This window comes from Rousettus aegyptiacus, unplaced genomic scaffold (assembly GCF_014176215.1).
Source record: "Rousettus aegyptiacus isolate mRouAeg1 unplaced genomic scaffold, mRouAeg1.p scaffold_m13_p_12, whole genome shotgun sequence".
In the NCBI taxonomy this organism is placed as follows: Eukaryota; Metazoa; Chordata; class Mammalia; order Chiroptera; family Pteropodidae; genus Rousettus; species Rousettus aegyptiacus.
Window position 1 is genome coordinate 83405668 of NW_023416287.1, and position 16885 is coordinate 83422552.

General features: G+C 46.5%; 1 protein-coding gene across 1 annotated transcript in view; it reads left to right on the plus strand.

Annotated features, from left to right (window-relative positions):
- Positions 1 to 16885, plus strand: part of LOC107502172 (O-acyltransferase like protein) — a 40764-nt gene that overhangs the window by 8177 nt on the left and 15702 nt on the right. The window contains exons 3-7 of the mRNA XM_016129087.2: positions 1686 to 1827; positions 2804 to 3030; positions 7077 to 7256; positions 8053 to 8155; positions 11989 to 12090. Coding sequence (XP_015984573.2) covers positions 1686 to 1827; positions 2804 to 3030; positions 7077 to 7256; positions 8053 to 8155; positions 11989 to 12090 — 754 coding nt within the window. The remainder of the gene's footprint in view (positions 1 to 1685; positions 1828 to 2803; positions 3031 to 7076; positions 7257 to 8052; positions 8156 to 11988; positions 12091 to 16885) is intronic.

Consider the following 16885-nt stretch of genomic DNA (forward strand, 5'->3'; position numbering starts at 1 on the left):
CATACTACCAGGAAGTAGCTCGGGGAGCATCAGTTCGGAGCAAGTGGAATTGGATGGAGGAATTCTGCTGCCGTGTCCCCTGTGGGGACCTCTTTGACAGAGAACCCTCACTCTTGGCCAGTGCTGAGGATGCACAGACAACTTCTCCTTATCCTCTCGTCTTACCCTTAACAGGTCACAGTTCAGAATCACAGTTCATCATATACTGTTAATCTTTTAGTGGCCTAATCGGACATCCAGAAACCCTTCAGTCACACTCATGGGAACAGTGGGTATTGGAGGTGAAAAGGACATTAGAGTCCAGAGTGTCCGAGCCACCCTCCCTCATTACACCGATGAGGAAATGAGACCCAGAGAGGCGAAGTGACTTGCCCAGGGGCACAGAACAAGCTGGTTCAAACCCAGGCCTCCTGTACGCAAGTCTAGTGTGGCGGGATGAGGTAGCACGAGGAAATCAGAAGACCACATCCTACATCCTTCAGGTTCGTACGGCCCCGGGACAAGTCCCTGCCCTCCACTTAGCAATAACAATGAAGACGACCAACATTTATTGACCTCTTACTACGGGCCAGGTACTTTCTAAGTGCTTGACAGTCACTATTACATTTAGTTCTCACAACAGCGCGCTGAGGTAGGTACTGTCATCTGCATTTGCCAAGGGGAAAACCGAGGCGTGGAAGGATGGAGTAACTTGCCCATGGTGATACAGGAAGGGGTGGCCGCAGGCTCCCACACTGCAGGACCTGCATTCTTAACCGCTATGCTTAGGTTTACACACTGATCTAAGGGGGAATTGTCCTTGCCTGTAAGATACGTGAAGAATAGCTCCTTGTAGGGTTGTTGATGGATTGGAAATAATGACCAAACATGTCTCATATCTATCTAATGGGTGCTTAATAAACAGCAGCATATTTTGTTGTTTATAATTGGCATGGTGGCTATTTTGTGAAACCATGCCGTGTCCCCCATCCTTTGAGGAGGACTTGGATGTCCCCTAGTCCTGTGGTTCTCAAAGTGTGCACTCCAATTAGCAGCAAGGGCACTTGGGAACTTGTTAGAAATGCAGATTCTCAGGTCCCACCCCAGACCTACTGGGTCAGAAGCTTGTAGGGAGGAGAGGCAGGAAGAATCTATTCACCAGGCCCTCCAGGTAATTCCGAGTCACGCTTAAACCTAAGACTACTACCCTGGTCTTACCGCCGATACCTTTTATGAACTCTCTCTTGCTATGACTAATTAGCCGTGTCCTAAGTAGGTGCTCCTCAGCTTCCGTTTCAGACAGCACCTTTCGCCCACCTTGTGGGCATCCTTCCTATTGTTCTTTCTCATATTGCCTTTATCTCTCTTGTGGGGACCTGTTTGCAAATACATTTGAGCTGGCAATGGTGCCTTTTCAGGACTGTCCTTTTCTGCACCGTATGTGAGGAAAGAGGCCAGAGTCTGGGCAGGGTGGGGGATTCAGGAGACCTGTGGGCCACCTCCAGCTGCACTAAAAGTTCCTAGTTCTCTGAGTTTCCACATCTTTGTGCCCTATTTTCCCTATCTTTAAATCAGATATATTAAGAGCCAGCTGCCCTTTCTAATGTCAAGATTTTGTTTTGAAATAAGAGATATGAAAAAATCTTGAAAAAATATTTATTGTCAAGTAAAGTATTAGTAACACAATGTTTTTTTTTTCTTGGTAGATATTTTAAGATTCAGAAATGCTTCATTTTTGGCTCCTTCTCTGTCTCTCTTTACAATGAATTCTTCCTCCCCATCTGGAGGGGGTGTGGCCAGATGTGCTGCTGGACTGTTTCCCCTGGACGTGTTTGCTGCCGTGTGTCTGTGAGTACGGGCACCTGAGCTACCTGCTTAGCGGGTGTGTGCGATGGGGCTGTTCTATCAACTTCTACTCACCAGCTACACTGAGCCATTTCATTTTCTGCCATTGAATGCTGTCCAGCCAGTGCTGTCTATATACAGGGAGATCACCATTCACCTTAGACACGAAAATTCGAAAGAATTCAAGAGGGAGGCTGGCCACGCCCAAATGTCATTAGGTTTCAGGGTCACTAAGAAGCGTATCCTGTCCCAAAATATTCCCGTTCCTGTCATGTGACCACTGAAGATCAATTTCTCTTAGCCGAGGCATCGCTTCTCTCACAAATACCCAGCAGTCTTGCCTGGTACTTCTGCTTGGCATCTCGCATTGCCAGAGGCAGAACTGCTGGCCCCTAGTTCGAATCATTTGAGAAAGTGCTTTCCTGAAAACTTCATTTAAACTGCCCCCAGGGGGAGACGTCCAAAGCTCCCTTTCTAAAAGCTTCTAAAAGCGAGTACCAATTTAATAAATATACAAATTGATTTAATTTACATTTTGAAAAAACTGGTAATGAAGGTTTTTCCCCTAAAGTTTATTTATCTGCTATTCATACTCTTCCTTCTCTCTTCTATGTGTGTGCTGGTTGGGTTCTTACGAATTTTTAAAGTTCATTGTAAAGATAAAGGGTATGAATCCTGAGCCATATGAGCTACAAATATCTGCCTCAGTGTGTTGGTTGCTTTTTGTTTGTTTGTTTATGATTTTTTTTTTTACAATTATAATGAGTTCAGAGAAATCCATTAATCGTTTTCTATGTGATTTTTTTATTCTCAGAAAGCTACTTCCAACCCCTAAAAGTGTTGAAGATTCACCTATATTCTAGCAGGGGACTTGAGTGGATTTGTTTCTGCTAGACTGTTTTCTGCGCGTCTTACCGCAGCGGCGGTGTCTGTGTGATGGGAGTCTTGGCATCTTCCCATTCGCATCTTCTCCCTGCAGGTTCCTCACTGTGCTGGGCCTGGTCCTTCCTCTGGCTGGAACCGTCTACGTGGCAGCCAGGCGTTGGGCGTCAGACCACAGGGCGTCCCCAGCACACGACGCGCATTCGGCCACTTACGGGAGTCTGCCTGTGAGAGAGATGGAGAGAAGTGAACGAAGAGACGGACTCCGATGGGCCGGTGGCCTGGCCCATCTCTTGCGGTCAGGAGCCCTGAGCGGAGGGGAAAGTAGGCATTTTAATAAACGAAGAGCTCTTACGAGAGGCGATTTAGATGGCATGCCACTGGAAAATAATTCCTGCACTGCCGGAGTGCAGTGAGTGCCCAACCGTGTCTAACTGCCAGTGTGGAGGCTGGGTCTCTGCTCTTCACAAGTCAGTCTTTGTTGGCCATCAGTGTGTTAAGGCCTGAAAATGCTGCTTTATTTCTTGGGCGCCGTTATCCAGTGTCTTTTTGTGCTACTGGACGACTAGGTCAGCGCGGAGCTTGGGTTTTGCTACAGCACTCCTCTAAGGCACAAGTCCATGATCACAGTGTCTGTTTCCAGTGTGGCAGCCACACGGATGACTCAGAACCTCCCCGGCATCACCGAGGTAGACGGTTTCCGTAAACCGCAGCCGGGGGAGTGAGTCCGCAGCACAGCTGATTTAAACACCGCAGGGCATAGCCGAGTGGGAAATAGATAACCCGGCACCAAGCAGTGAGAGGCTGGATTGCGATGAGTCACACCGTGTTGTGTTTCAGTTAAAAATCAAGAGTATTGCCTTCATTCATGTCCACATGCCCATATGGCAAGGCAAAGAGAACACACACATGCACGCACACACTCACACACACACTCACACACATGCACACACGCGCACACGCACCCAGAAGCAAGAAGAGCCTTGTCATACAAACCCCTCTAGAACACGTGAAAGGGTTTCTGGCAGAGCCCCCGGTAGGCCGTTCCTTTACTCCAACTAAGGGAATAAAAATAAAACAAAATGTCAATAAATGGACTAGAAGAATAGGAATAGGTGATAAGGTGGCTTCAGGAAGTCCGTCCGGCGTGGAAGGCATAGCAATGACTTTATCAGATTCTGTTTGTATCTTCGGACAAAAAACAAAAACAGCAGGAACACCAACAAAAAAAAACCCCAAACAACAAGAAAAACAACAAAAAACTTATTTGTATGGAGTTGACGTAAAGGAAAAGCTTAAAGGTCCCTGGGCAAGCAGCCTCCTTCCCAGACCAGGCGCCGGGCCCGCGCCCAGCGCTCCCCGACTACCCATGATGGGGAGCTTCACGCTGAGGTTTCCACGGACTCCGCCCCTGCCGCCCTGCGCTTCGGGCGCCTGGGGTCTGGTTTTGTTCGCAGAAATTAAATCTACTCGCTCTCTTGTTCCTATTACAGCCCCATCAGATTTTGAGGATAGCTGGGATGGCTCCCCCAAAGTCTGAGAACCCCTCATTTCTCACATGACAAGTTTCAAGAACCCTCTCTGCTTCTTCCCTCTGCACCATAGAAGGTTCTGCGGCGGGCGTCGCAGAGAGAGAGCACGTTTAGCAACGCCCCCCCCCCCCCCCCCGCACCTGCCTCGGTTTCTAACTCTGCCCTTGGTCAGGTTATGGCCTCGAGGAACCTCAGTTTCCACATGTGTAGAATGGGGGCCATATACTAGAATTCGCTGAAGGAGTTCAATGAGATGATGTACATGCACCTTCCTAATTGGTTGTTCTTTGCCTCATGCTCTTTAATTAATCCAGGAGAGGGGGAGGGGCGGGCGCCAAGCCCTCTTGTGACCCCGACCTCCATGAGGTTGACTGAGTTCCAGGGACGTGCCACATGCTTCTAATTGTCAGCTCGAGGGAGAGCCTGCAGTCAACAGAATCCACCATTGCCGATCACCCGTAGGAGGCTGGTTTAGCCTCCTATCGATGGGTTATAGAGCTCTGTATTTTAAGGTCAAATCACAGGATTTAGGGCATGCACACATGGTGTGGTATTAGGAATTGGCTACTTCAGATTCTTGGCCCAAAATGAAACTTTATGATCTAAGGTTATATTAGCTTTTTCAGCAACTACATTTAACTGAGGCCTCAAAATGGGGGATTTCTCTGCTCTGTTGCTGTAGCAATTTTTTATTTATTTTTTTTTAGTCTTTAATACCATCAAAGTAAAATACCACATTTCTGAATGTTTGTAAAGAAAAATCGAGATGGAGAGAACCCTGGGTTCAGCATTTTCTTCTCTCCACCTTTACACTCGCCAGCGAGTCAAACCAACCTAAGACCACCAAGTCTTCTAGGAGTTTAGAGCTGTATCGGGTACTCTGGATCCCTGGTTCTTTATCTTCCAAATAATCATCGCATTTGCTTAGTGTGTTTTCCTACACGTGGGCCTGTCCGTTACTATTTAGGTGAAAAGAATAGGAGCCAATGTTTGCGAATGTGTTCGTGAAGTTAATGGCTATGGGTTCCAGCCTCTGGAGGTCAGGTTCTTACTCTGTGGTCCGTTGCATACAGTGGCCTCACGGTCATAATGACTAGAGAGTCTGAAGATGCTGCAAGGGTTTTTATAGCCCTGTCTTGGCCAGCAGTTCTCAGACTTTGGTGGGCATCAGGATCCCCGAAGATTCAGATTCGATTGATCCAGGGTGGGGCCTGGGGCTGTGCATTTCTAGCAAGGTGCCAGGTGATGCCGAAGCTGCTAGTCCAGGGACCGCCGGCCACCTGTATCATTTCATCCATTTCTCCCTGTGCCCCTGTGCTTTACGATACTTTCCGTTTACAAATGAGTAAAGTGGCACTCAGAGAGACTGCCTTCGCTTCGGACCAGTTTCTTTCAGAAGATTTTATAAGCTGCTGCTAGTTAAGCTGACCCACAAGTAGAATTTAGACAGGAAATAAATAATGAAGCAAAATGTACTCAGCACTTGCTTTTGCCAAATTAGGCCCTGGGCCAGATGTTTGACAAACGTTCTCAAATCCTCTCAAGAACACTGCCAAAAAGTGTGCTTAATTTAAAAGCGAGGAGAGAGGCTCAGGAAGGCTAAGAAACTCAGTGGAACTCGGTAGAGCCCGGGGCCTGTATCTGTCCATTGCTGCATGTGGCTTCTCGGGGGGCTGGGGGGAGCCAGGTGACACTAGGTATAGGACCACTATGGCGCTGTGGTGCTGCTCCTTCCTGGTGAGTGAAAATTCCTCTGCATGAGAGGTGAGCTGCATGCCGCCTTCAGCCAGGCACTCTGAGAGCGACTCCAGTGGAAAAGCTCAGAGTTACGGCTGGACCCTCAAAATAGAGCGTAATTACATTCTTCCATTTTAGAAGCTGGTTTAGATTGCCAGAGCTTGGTTGCAAGCTAGCTCTTGCTTGTAAGTTTTAATTATGCAACGGTTTCTGGCCCCTACAGTGTTTTAGGCACAAAGCTATGTCCAGGAGAAAATATGAGTCTCTTAGAGGTGGCCTCTGGAGACCCTTGTTTCACAACTCCAACCACTTAATAGGCTCTCAGAATGAATTAAATTAAAAAATAAATAAATAAAGGGAACAAAGTCAGTATAAGGGATTAACCATTCTTAAAGCAATAGGGCTTAAAATAGTGAGCATACTATCTGTGATATTATCTCACTTGCTCTTCATGATAATCCTATGATCATAAGATCTATTTATTCCCATTTTGCAGATGTGGAAACTTAGGCACAGAGTAGTTTAAGTCACTTGATAGAGGTCACAGAGCTCATAAGTGACAGCCAGACTCAGAACCAGGAGTGTCTAACTAAAAGGCCGGTACCCGTAGCTCCTGGACCATCTACCCCTCTGTTCTCATACCTGTGCCTTGACAGGTAGGGATGTTATTTGCAGGTGGTTCATTCTTAAGGGAGCACCAGGGATGCCATTTTAAATGGAACGCTGGCTTCACGTGGTTTCTCGATGCTGTCTGAGTTCTCCTCCCCTCAGCCCTCTGTAACACAGGACCATGGCCAGGCACTGGCATCCTGGGGCCTGCGTAAGGCAGCGTGCTCTGTGCAAGGCAGTGTGGGTGCCTACCTCAAGTCAAGTCTGCTAGGAAAAGTCAGGTTTCACTGGGGAGGAAGACCAAGTCCAAAGGTCCACATACAGATCAAGAGGGGATGATGAAGAGCCGAGTGGAGCCTCCCTGGGTCACAATGAGGGAAGGTCTGGGTGACAGCCAAGGTCACTGGTGGGTGTGTTTTGACTCTTGTTTGTGGAGCAGCGTGGGACTGGTCTGGCTTCGGGGGGGCCAGTAACACCTTTGCTCTCACCCAGGATTTCTAGGAGCTGTGGACCGTGCTCTGAAATGCTTTTCTTGGCAGAAGAATATGCCAGCCATCTGGACTACCAGCATGCCAGAGAGCACCTGCCCTGCACTGAACGGCATCCGAGTCTTGAGTCTCCTCTGGATCATGTCGGGGCACACCAGTCAGATGACCGCGTGGCTGTCTTTGGGTGCGGAGAATTGATGAGCCTTTCTGAGCAGTCAAGGAAGAGAGAGTCCTTTGTGTGACAGGGTCATGTTGGGCCACAGGATAGGAGGCCACAGCCTTCCCTACGAGCAGCCATCCTTCTGTCTTAGAGACATAGCCATGCCCCATAGATGAGTTATCCAAGCCAGTGTACAGTGGCTGCTTTACCTCCTGTGAGGTATAAATCAAGCACCTGGTTACCAGGTGAATACTGATACCCAGGTATTATATTTTCATCATCCAAAGAGCTGGGTTTCCTCTCACCATGATTAATAAGGCCGGAAACTAACATTATTATTTCTCCCGGAAAGACGGGCATATGTAAATAAATGTTGTGCACTAGTCTTGAATCGATGTTTCTTAACCTTCTCCCGGTCTCTGAGCTCCTGAAGTGCTCCCATCAGTGGTAGTGGTGCTCTGTAAGCAGAGGCCAGATACACACATCAGACTTGAAGGGAGGGGGCCGGCCCAGGGTGGTTTGAAGGACATACCAGGAGCTCAGCATCGGTCCATGAACAGGTGATGCTGCTTTAGTCCCTAGGGGGCCGTGACCACTATGAATGCACAAAGGAGCACGAAGCCTTAGTTAAGGTTAAGTACCTCAGGCATCGTCGTTTATTTCTAGTCCACATTCTCCTCTTAAGTGAATTACAGGGATGCACGACACCCTCCCTGTACAACTGAAAGCCGAAGGTGTTCCTCTTGCCTTTTCGGAAAAGCTAAATCACGTGATTTTCTTCTACTAGACAAATAGAAACTGCTTTTTGTGTTTGTTACAGATAATGTTCTCGAGTGGAAGACCAGAGTACTTAAAAACCCACTGTACCTTTGTTCTCGGAGTGGCCCCTTCTACCTGGGGGTTGACACATTTTTCTTGATCAGGTAATATGGTGTTTTGGGTTTTTTTTCTGCTATTGTGCTTATTGCTGATTTGGGGGGTGGGCGGAGGGGTAGGATATGTGTATGTGTTGCCATTCTCACTTTAGTAAGAAAAACTGAATGGCTCACGTTTACTCGCCTGGCCTTTGCTCTGTCCTACTCGGGACAGTTCTGCTGTCACAAACTTCTCTCCTTTGTAATTTCAGTTTATGAAATGGGTCAGAATGTCTCTCTAAAATGGGCCTTTTACAAAGGGTGATTTTATTTCTCAAAATTGTTGATTATTTTGGTGGTTCTCAAATTCTGATCCATGTACCGATGCGAATCCGCGATGAAGTTCCCTATTCTTACTATAGTAAAATGTGAGAGAAAAAAAAATAGTGCAGTGTTTCATAAAGCTGTGTTTATTATTTAAATAATAGTTAATTTAATAACTACTGAGAGGTAAAATCTCTTAATTGTTTGGTAATATCAGGCGCTGCGTTACGTACTTTGCAGCATCACCTGATGCAATCCTCATGATAGCCCTATGCAGCAGGGACCATTGTTAAAAGTCCTCATTTTGTTCGTTGTGGTAAAATTCACATAACATAAAACTAGCCACGCAAAGTGAACGATTCAGTGGTATTTAGCACATTCGCAGTGTGTGCAACCACCATTCCTCTCTAGTTCCAAAACATTCTCATCATCCCTGAAGGAAACCTCATACCCAGTAAGAAGTTACCCACCAGAGACCCCTGTTTAAAGCGCAGTGCTGAATTGTTCTGGGAGGAACATGGAATGACAGATCGGGGCTGGATCCTGGGATTCTCAACCTTCAGAAGGTGGAAAGAAGGGGAGGGGCCCAGAAAGGAGCCTGAGAATGAGCAGCCGTAGGGGACTACTAATAACCAGCCCTTTTCTGTAACACTTACCTTTCCGATAGCCTGATGGCTGGCTCCCTCGCCTCTGTCAGGATTCTGCTCACATGTCACCATCACAACAAGGCCTTTCCTGTCTCCCTATTTAAAATAAACCCACCCAGCATTCTCCACTTCATTTTTCCTGATCCGTTTCTTCTCATTATCTATTGTAGCTGCCCCTCCCTCCCTCCCTCCCTTCTCTCTTTCTCTGCCCCTGCCCCCGGCCCCCCACTGGAATGTAGGGCAGGACTTTTTCTGTTTTTGTATTGCTATCGCCAGTGTGGAAAGCAGTGCTAGGCACAGAGTCCTGCTCAATAAATAGTTGTTAAAATGATTTCTTGATTGTTTTATCTCAGGACTCTGGTGTGATGGTTTCTTAGGGTAATGCAGAAAAAGTAGGGTACAGAATGAGCTGAGGCCTGTCCACTAGTAGCAGCTCATGCTAGGAGGCAGCCAAGGTGACAATAGGTTAGTCCAGGAAGGCAAAGGTCAGAGTCCACCATGGGCAGCAAACCCAGGAGAGATACGGAACCACTGGGCACCAGATTTCCAAGACGGCATAGCTGGGTCTAACCAGGCAGGTGAAGCCCAGTCACAGGAGACCTGGGGCATGCACGGAGGATGGTGAGGTCCTCCCACAGTCCAGCAAAGACCAGAACAAGGCAAAAAGAGACCCTGTGTGTTAGATGCACTGGTTGGCAGCGCTCCAGGCCCTGGGAGAGAAACTGGCAAGGACCAATCAGGATGGTTAGAACCAAAGCCAAAACTCCAGCTAGAGAATTGCCACTAGCAGGGAAGAATGAAGGGCATGAGAGGCCACTGGTCATCCTGGGCCACCAGTGGGAAACCGAGACAGCAGAGAAACCATCGGTCAGCTCTGAGTTATCCAAAACACGGATAGTACATGCCCCCTTTATTGCAAATACCTCCAACCTGGCTCGGCCCGGGGCCTGGAGAGGCTGTGCCTTTTATCGGTGGTTCCGAGAGTCTGGTCCCTGCACCGTGGCACCAGCATCATCTGGAAGCTTGTTAGAAATGCAGATTCTCAGGCCCTGCCCCGGACCCACCAAGTCAGACTTTTTTTTAAAACCTATTTGCTTTTATTTCTCATTGCCAGTCTCGGTAACTTTTTTTCCTTCTTTTAATTTTCATTTTATTACTTTAGAAAGTGCATATATTCTTTTAAATAAACTTCTTGTTCGAACAATAGAACTGTCGCTAATAGCGATACCCGATATTATCATTACGTTAAGAGCTTAAAACCTTTTCTCCTATACAATTCTTACAATAAACCTATAAAGCCAGAACCAGTATCATATCCATTTCTACAGATGAGAAAGTTGATGTTTAGAGATGGAAAAAACTTACCCAAGTCTCCACAGCAAGGAAAGTTAGAAATGAAATATAATGTTTGTTTCATGCTGAAACCATCTCTTAACCACTACGTCACCAATGGGTTTCCATGGGAAAACCAAAGAGTTCCAATTATCTTTAAGAATAACTAGCGGGTGACGGTTTGGAATCCTTGTCCACCACTCCGGGTGACTTCCTACGTCTCTGCTGCAGGGCTTTATTCTCTCCCGGTCTGTTTAGGTCTCTGGCTCTCATTAGCCTCCTGGAACTGGGTCTCTTGCTAGGGCCTCTTTTTCTGCCAGCCTTTTTCCTTTGTCCTGTCTTCATAAGCATACAGGCTGGATGGTGTGCGCCCGCACACAGAGTGAGACCCACGCCTTGCTTAGCAACCAGGCTGGCAGAGGGGAGCCGCCAGTCTGGCTGAAAAGAGAGTCTCGCTCAGGCCTCTGATTCACTCTTTCCTGAAATTCAGAGGAGGCTGGAATCTGAACTGGCCATCTTACTTCCATACCTCAGTGTTCTTTCTTAGATGTCTCTATAAATTTTGTTCCTATTATAGTGACTCCTATTTGCTGCATTTCAAAAGAAGGTTTAGCTGGCAGAGAATAAAGACATTCTCCAGCCCTCCCCGAGCCCTTCCAAGTCCTGCGCAACACACATGGCCTTTTGCAACAGGAAATACATTTGTCCCTTAGGGAAACACCCAGAAGGATCCCTGGCATAAAAGTCAAAAGGTTGGGAAACTCATGCACAAATTTGCTTACCATCAAGTTATAGCTCAAAGGCATAGCCTCCATTTCTTTAGCTGAACGTTCTGAGTAATGAATTCGTTGTCAGAATTCTAAGTGGGATCTTACACAAACCACATAACAGTCTCTGAGTCTTAATTTTTCTATTCAGTAAGCAGCATCAATAAATCATCCCTTTAACCTAATTGAGCTATTTATTCCTCTAATTATTCACTCAGCAAACACGTATTGCAAACTAGTTTGGGATGGCTCAGGAAGCAGTCCTATTAGCAGTGGTGATAGAAGGTAGCCTGGCGCTCGGGAGATGGAAGTTCTTGATGTTGCTGTTGCCGAAGACCAGCGTGGCAGTTATTAGTGTCCAGCAGGCGTTTCTGGCTCTCCTCCCTCCAGGCAGCTGGTAACATTCTACTTCCTGGATCCACCGGGTTGGCAGGTCCCATCACTGGTTCTGACCAACGAGTGGTTTCTGGTATTGCCATCATGCTGAGAGCTGTAAACATGTCCTTTTGGGGCTAGGACATGTAATGGCTGGTTCGAGGCCCTCCAGAACTCTCTGGTCTTCTGCCATGGTCACTCGTGAACTTCGAGATATTGGCGGCTTCGTCAGCCTGGGTTCATAGTGAAGAAGTTGCTGACCCCAAAGCTAATGGCCCTGGGCATGTTGTGCAAGCAAGAAAAACAAACAAACAAAAAAATGATTGTTGGTTTAAGACTTGAAGGTCTTTTGTTCCTGCAGCATAACTTATTCGATCTTGATAGAGATAACCACATGAATCACCTGATGAACCGTATCATTGATAAATAATTCCTGTGACCGCTCTCTTTCTCTCAGTGGCTGGTTAAGTGCAAGGTCATTTTTAAAGATGCATCAGACTTCAGAAAAAGGATTAACTGCTAATGTCATACTCAGATACTACTTCAGTCGCCTCTTAAGGTAGGCTATTTGTAAAATTTCTCAATCGATTATTGCTGTGTAATAATTGATTATTATTTAGTTTCTAACCCTTTCCTGAGAGAATTTTCAAAGAAAAAAAATGAAATAATTTTCTTTCTTAAATACAATTGGTTTTTTTTTTTTACTAGTTTTATGGCTTTTACCAAAGAAAGATCAGTTTTCATGGTATTTGTCCTAATAGAATTTGAAGTATATTAAACTAGCAAAAATGTCCTCATTCCCTAGCTGATGGACAGCAGGTTTCAGTCAATGTACTATCAGATTTTCATGGACTTTGTATTCCATAGGAGAATTTATATGACTCCTGTAAATTGGTAGTAATTGGATCCTGTAAATAAGAGCACTAATGATAAAAATAAAATAAGATACAACCAGGAGGGGGGCTGGGCCAATGGTGGTTCTGCCGAGAGGGAGGCGGAACGGTGATCTTTACGAATGTGTGACTGTTTGGAGCAGAAGGGTGGCATTGTTGAAACAATACGGAATTCGTGGAATAGCACAGTGGCAGGTATGTAAAATGACGGACAAAGGGTAGGAAGTAAAGGACCTTCAATTCATGTAACCCAACCCCCCTATTTGTGTGTTTCTGAATCATGGCGAGCTGTCGAACGAGGTAGATCCCAGCTCTCGTTACTCGCAGTCCAGGCCCCTCTGTTGCCCTGTACTCTCAAGAGATAGGAAATGGAGTGCCTGACACAATCCTTTGGGCTCATGAAACGGAGTAGGGACGGTCCGACTCTGCAGTTTGTCTGCCGGGCTTGCATTCCGGCTCGGTCGCCCGCCGTGTGGCTTTCAGCAAGTGTCTCCTCTGCGCTCGAGTTCTCTCATCTCAACAATGAGGAGACTGATAGGACCACTTAATCGGGCTCTCACGAGAATGAAATATGAAGAACTTGAGAGAAGCACATGACACATCGTAAGCCTTCGATAAGTATAAGCTGCTATTATTCCTATTGGTTATTTACATCTTTTAACTGTCTCGTAAATAGGTTAAGAATGAGTACGAGCTAAGAAATAGACCTTTACAGATTTATTTTCACCATAGGAAGGACCGAATGCTTATTCTGTCAACATATTTTGGGTACATGGCACTGGGTTAAGTAGCCTGTCCTGCCCTGTGGTTTTCTGGAGGAGAGGAACTGGCATTCCAGCCAAGGATTCACAGTGATAATAAAATAGATTAGTTAGGGGTTGGAGTGGAGCATCTGATGGCATGGTGGGTTCTGCCTGGTAAACTTGCTGTAGAGGGAAAATCCTGGAGCTGGAGATTTAGGAGCAAGAAGTGTTTTACTAGGAAGGTAAAGCCCTGATGAAGGCAGGGAGAGCTCAGGGTGGTGGGGAGGACCCCTGAGAGTCAATTACCGTAATGCTTGGGCAGAAGAGCAGGATATGGACAGGCGATTGGCAGCGGGAGCGGAGAGAGGGCAAGTCAAGGACACTCGAATTTGCTGGCCTGAGCGGCATGGCAGATGGAGGTGGCATTCTTGAGAGAGGAAGCTCTGGAAGAGTGCCAGATGGGACCAGGAAGAGACCGAGTCCAACCTAAGACAAAACTGTTGACAAATGGAGGGAAGTGTCAGCAACCCACGGTCCGAATGCGCCTTCCTTAAGGTAAACCCAGTGGAATAGCAGCCGTGCTCTTGGCCGTTTGATGTTCTCTTTCATGTTGATAAAACTCACTGTTATTACTCCATTATGATTCCTTACTTGCCCGCTTCCCTCCAAGAGGAGTGCAAGTAAGACGATTTGTTCACATTCACTTTCTGTATTTATTGAGGGCCCTGAGGATTCAGCAGTTAATAAACCATGCAAGTGCCTTCTGGCAGGGGGATTACATTCTAGTGAAGAGAGGTAGGCAAAAAACAAGTAAATATGCAACATTCAATTGCAATATCCTAATACATTTATAATAGGTCAGTGGTGATAAAGTGCCACAATTTGGAGAAGGAAGAAAAGACGAGGTCTTCTTCTGCAAGGATAATCAGGGAAGCTGACATTTGTCCAGAACCTCGAAGGAAGTAAATGAGTGTTCTAAGCAAAAAACAACAACAACAACAACAAAAAATTCTGTGAGAGAAGAAGGATCCATTCAGGGGGAAACCAAGCGCAAAGGAATGAGGAGGGAGGATGATTGGCGTGCTTGGGGAACCTCGAAAAGCCCAAAGGTGCTGGAGTGGAGAACGGAGAGAAAGGTCAGCACAGGGGCAGGTGGGAAGGTGACCCAGGTCCTATAGGGTCTGTGAGCTGTCTGCAGGACTTTCTGTTTTATTCTGACAGGAGGAGCCCTTGGATGCTTCCAGTAGGGCAGTGGCATGGTCTGATTTACATTTTAATTAATTAATTAATTAATTAATTAATTCATATTAAGTTTATTGGGGTAACATTGGTTAATACAATTATATAATTTTCAGGTGTACATTATAATTTGACGTCTGTATCAGATTTACGTTTTTAAACACTCACTTTAGCTGTAGGACAGAGAATAGACTCAAAGAGGCAGGGGTAGGAGACAGGAGACCAGTTGCAAGCTACTGCAAGTTACAAGAAAATGCCAAAATCCAGCTTCTAGGAGTAAATGGGTGCAGAGGTTATCTCATGGGAAATGAGGAGAGTAGATGCTCCAGACCCTTAAAACTGTTGCTTATTCCAACTAGAAGCCCCATTTTAAAAAGTAGTATTGTCTTTTTTTTTTTTTAATAGGTTGTGATAAAAACGTCTATAACAGATGGATATAGACAAAAATTAAGGCGCCCCCTTCTAGTCTCACTTCCCACAGGACACCTTTGTTAATAGTTCTTATGAATTCTTACAGAGACTTCCCATATATTTTTATGCAGTTTTCCCCCATGAACAGGATTATACTACATGCTATATTACCATACACTATTTTGCATGTAGCTTTTTTTTTTTACTTAGTGATTTAGCACTGGCACATTTTTCTCTTTGCATGCTAAGACCCGCCTCACTGGTTTTAAAGGTTGCCTGGGACGACACTGTGGGGTGGACCATCATGTAGATAACCTGTCCCATTAATGGGCATAGAGGTAATTTCCAAGGTTTTTTTTTTTTTTTTTTTTTGCCATTTCAAACAGTGATACAATGTATATACATATTTGTACAATTATATGAGCATGTTTGGAGGGTGAATTCCTACTAGTACAACTGAGGGTTTGGCGCATCTGATGTTTTGATGGACATTTTCCAATTTACCTTCCCACCCACTAGATCTGAGAATGCCTGCGTCTCGAATGCCCACAACAATGGCTAGTATTGCACATTTTAGTCTTCAAAAACCTAGTTCGACTTTAAATATTCTTGGAGCTTGGACAGAAATGAAGCACACGTACACGTATTTATTTATATGGAGCTTTCAATGTTTCAAACTGTTTTCTTATTGATTTCATTTAATTCTCAAAAAATCTTAGGGGTCAGCAAGCCTCCTCCTCCTTAGAAGAATCTAAGAAGAAATCATCACCTCCCTTTTCCAAAAAAGAGGGAAGAGAGAAGTGGTGTGATTTTCTCGGTGTGAAAAATTTAGACAAAACCAGAACTCACGTTAATAGTTTTCCCACTCTTCACGGGCACGGCTCACCCAGCAGCCTCCGCCCCTCCCCCACAGCTCCTGACTCCAGGCTGCATTTTAACCAGCACCCAGGGGAGGGGTGTGGGTAACAGGTGGGGAATGCCGCCTGTACCAGGCTCCCTCCTGAGGACATCTGACCTGAGCATGGGGCTGACTCAGTCTCCCCGGGGAGGAGGAGGAGACAGATGGCGGGAAGGCAGTCTGTGGGAGCAGCTGCAGGACATCGCGGGGTGGCTCATCTGGCAGGACCCGGCGCCCAGCCGAGCGGTCGCTCGCTCGGTGGCTGTTGCCTGAGCTGATCTGGGATGCTGCGCCTTGGCACAGTCTGTCGCCCTTGCCCTCAGCAGGGCCAGCCCTGCTCCCCAGAGGGCCACTGTCCTCCCGCCCACTGGACACTCTCCACGAGGGATGTTATCACTGTGGGCAGGGAAGGAGACCAACAGGTCTGCGTCCAGAGTGCAGACCAGAGGCTGGGGGCTGACCCATGATTGCGGGGGGTGCTCACCTCCAGCAGCCCCGCCCTTCCCATCCGCCACCCCCACCCGGAGGAGGGCGCTGCTGGGCATGCGCGCTGCTCTAGCCGTACGAACCTGGACTTTTAAACGTGTTCCTTGAGAGAGGGCTCTGATCGCGGCCCACCCAGAATCCATGCCAGAATTGCGTGCACCCCGCTGCTGCAGCCTCCCCTTAAAACTCTAGGCCTGCGCTGTCCCCTAGGAAGCCACCAGACGTGTGGCCCATTGAGATGTGCTGCAAGTATATGACACACACCAGGTTCTAGACTTTAATAAGAAAAAAAGAATGTAAAATAGCTCAACATTTTTTTTTATATTGGTTACCTGTTGAAATAATAATATTATGGATTTATTGGGCTCAATCAAATAGATTATTAAAATAAATCGTACCTGTTTCTTTTGATTTTTAAAAATGTGGCTACTAGAAAACTAGGTGGCTATGTGGCTTAAATCACATTTCTATAGAACAGCGCTGGTCTAGACACCTCGTGCCTTATCCATCATCCCTATGGCCGCTTCATATCCAGCTGGGAAGGAAGCAGGGCGTGAGAGGAGGAAGGAAGAAACAAAGCAAGGAAAAGAGAGAGGAGAAGAGGGAGGGAGGGAGGTGTTTTCATGCCGGGAGGTGCCGTGCACAGGACATGACTGGTGTCAGGTCTCAGGGCTGCTGTATGGT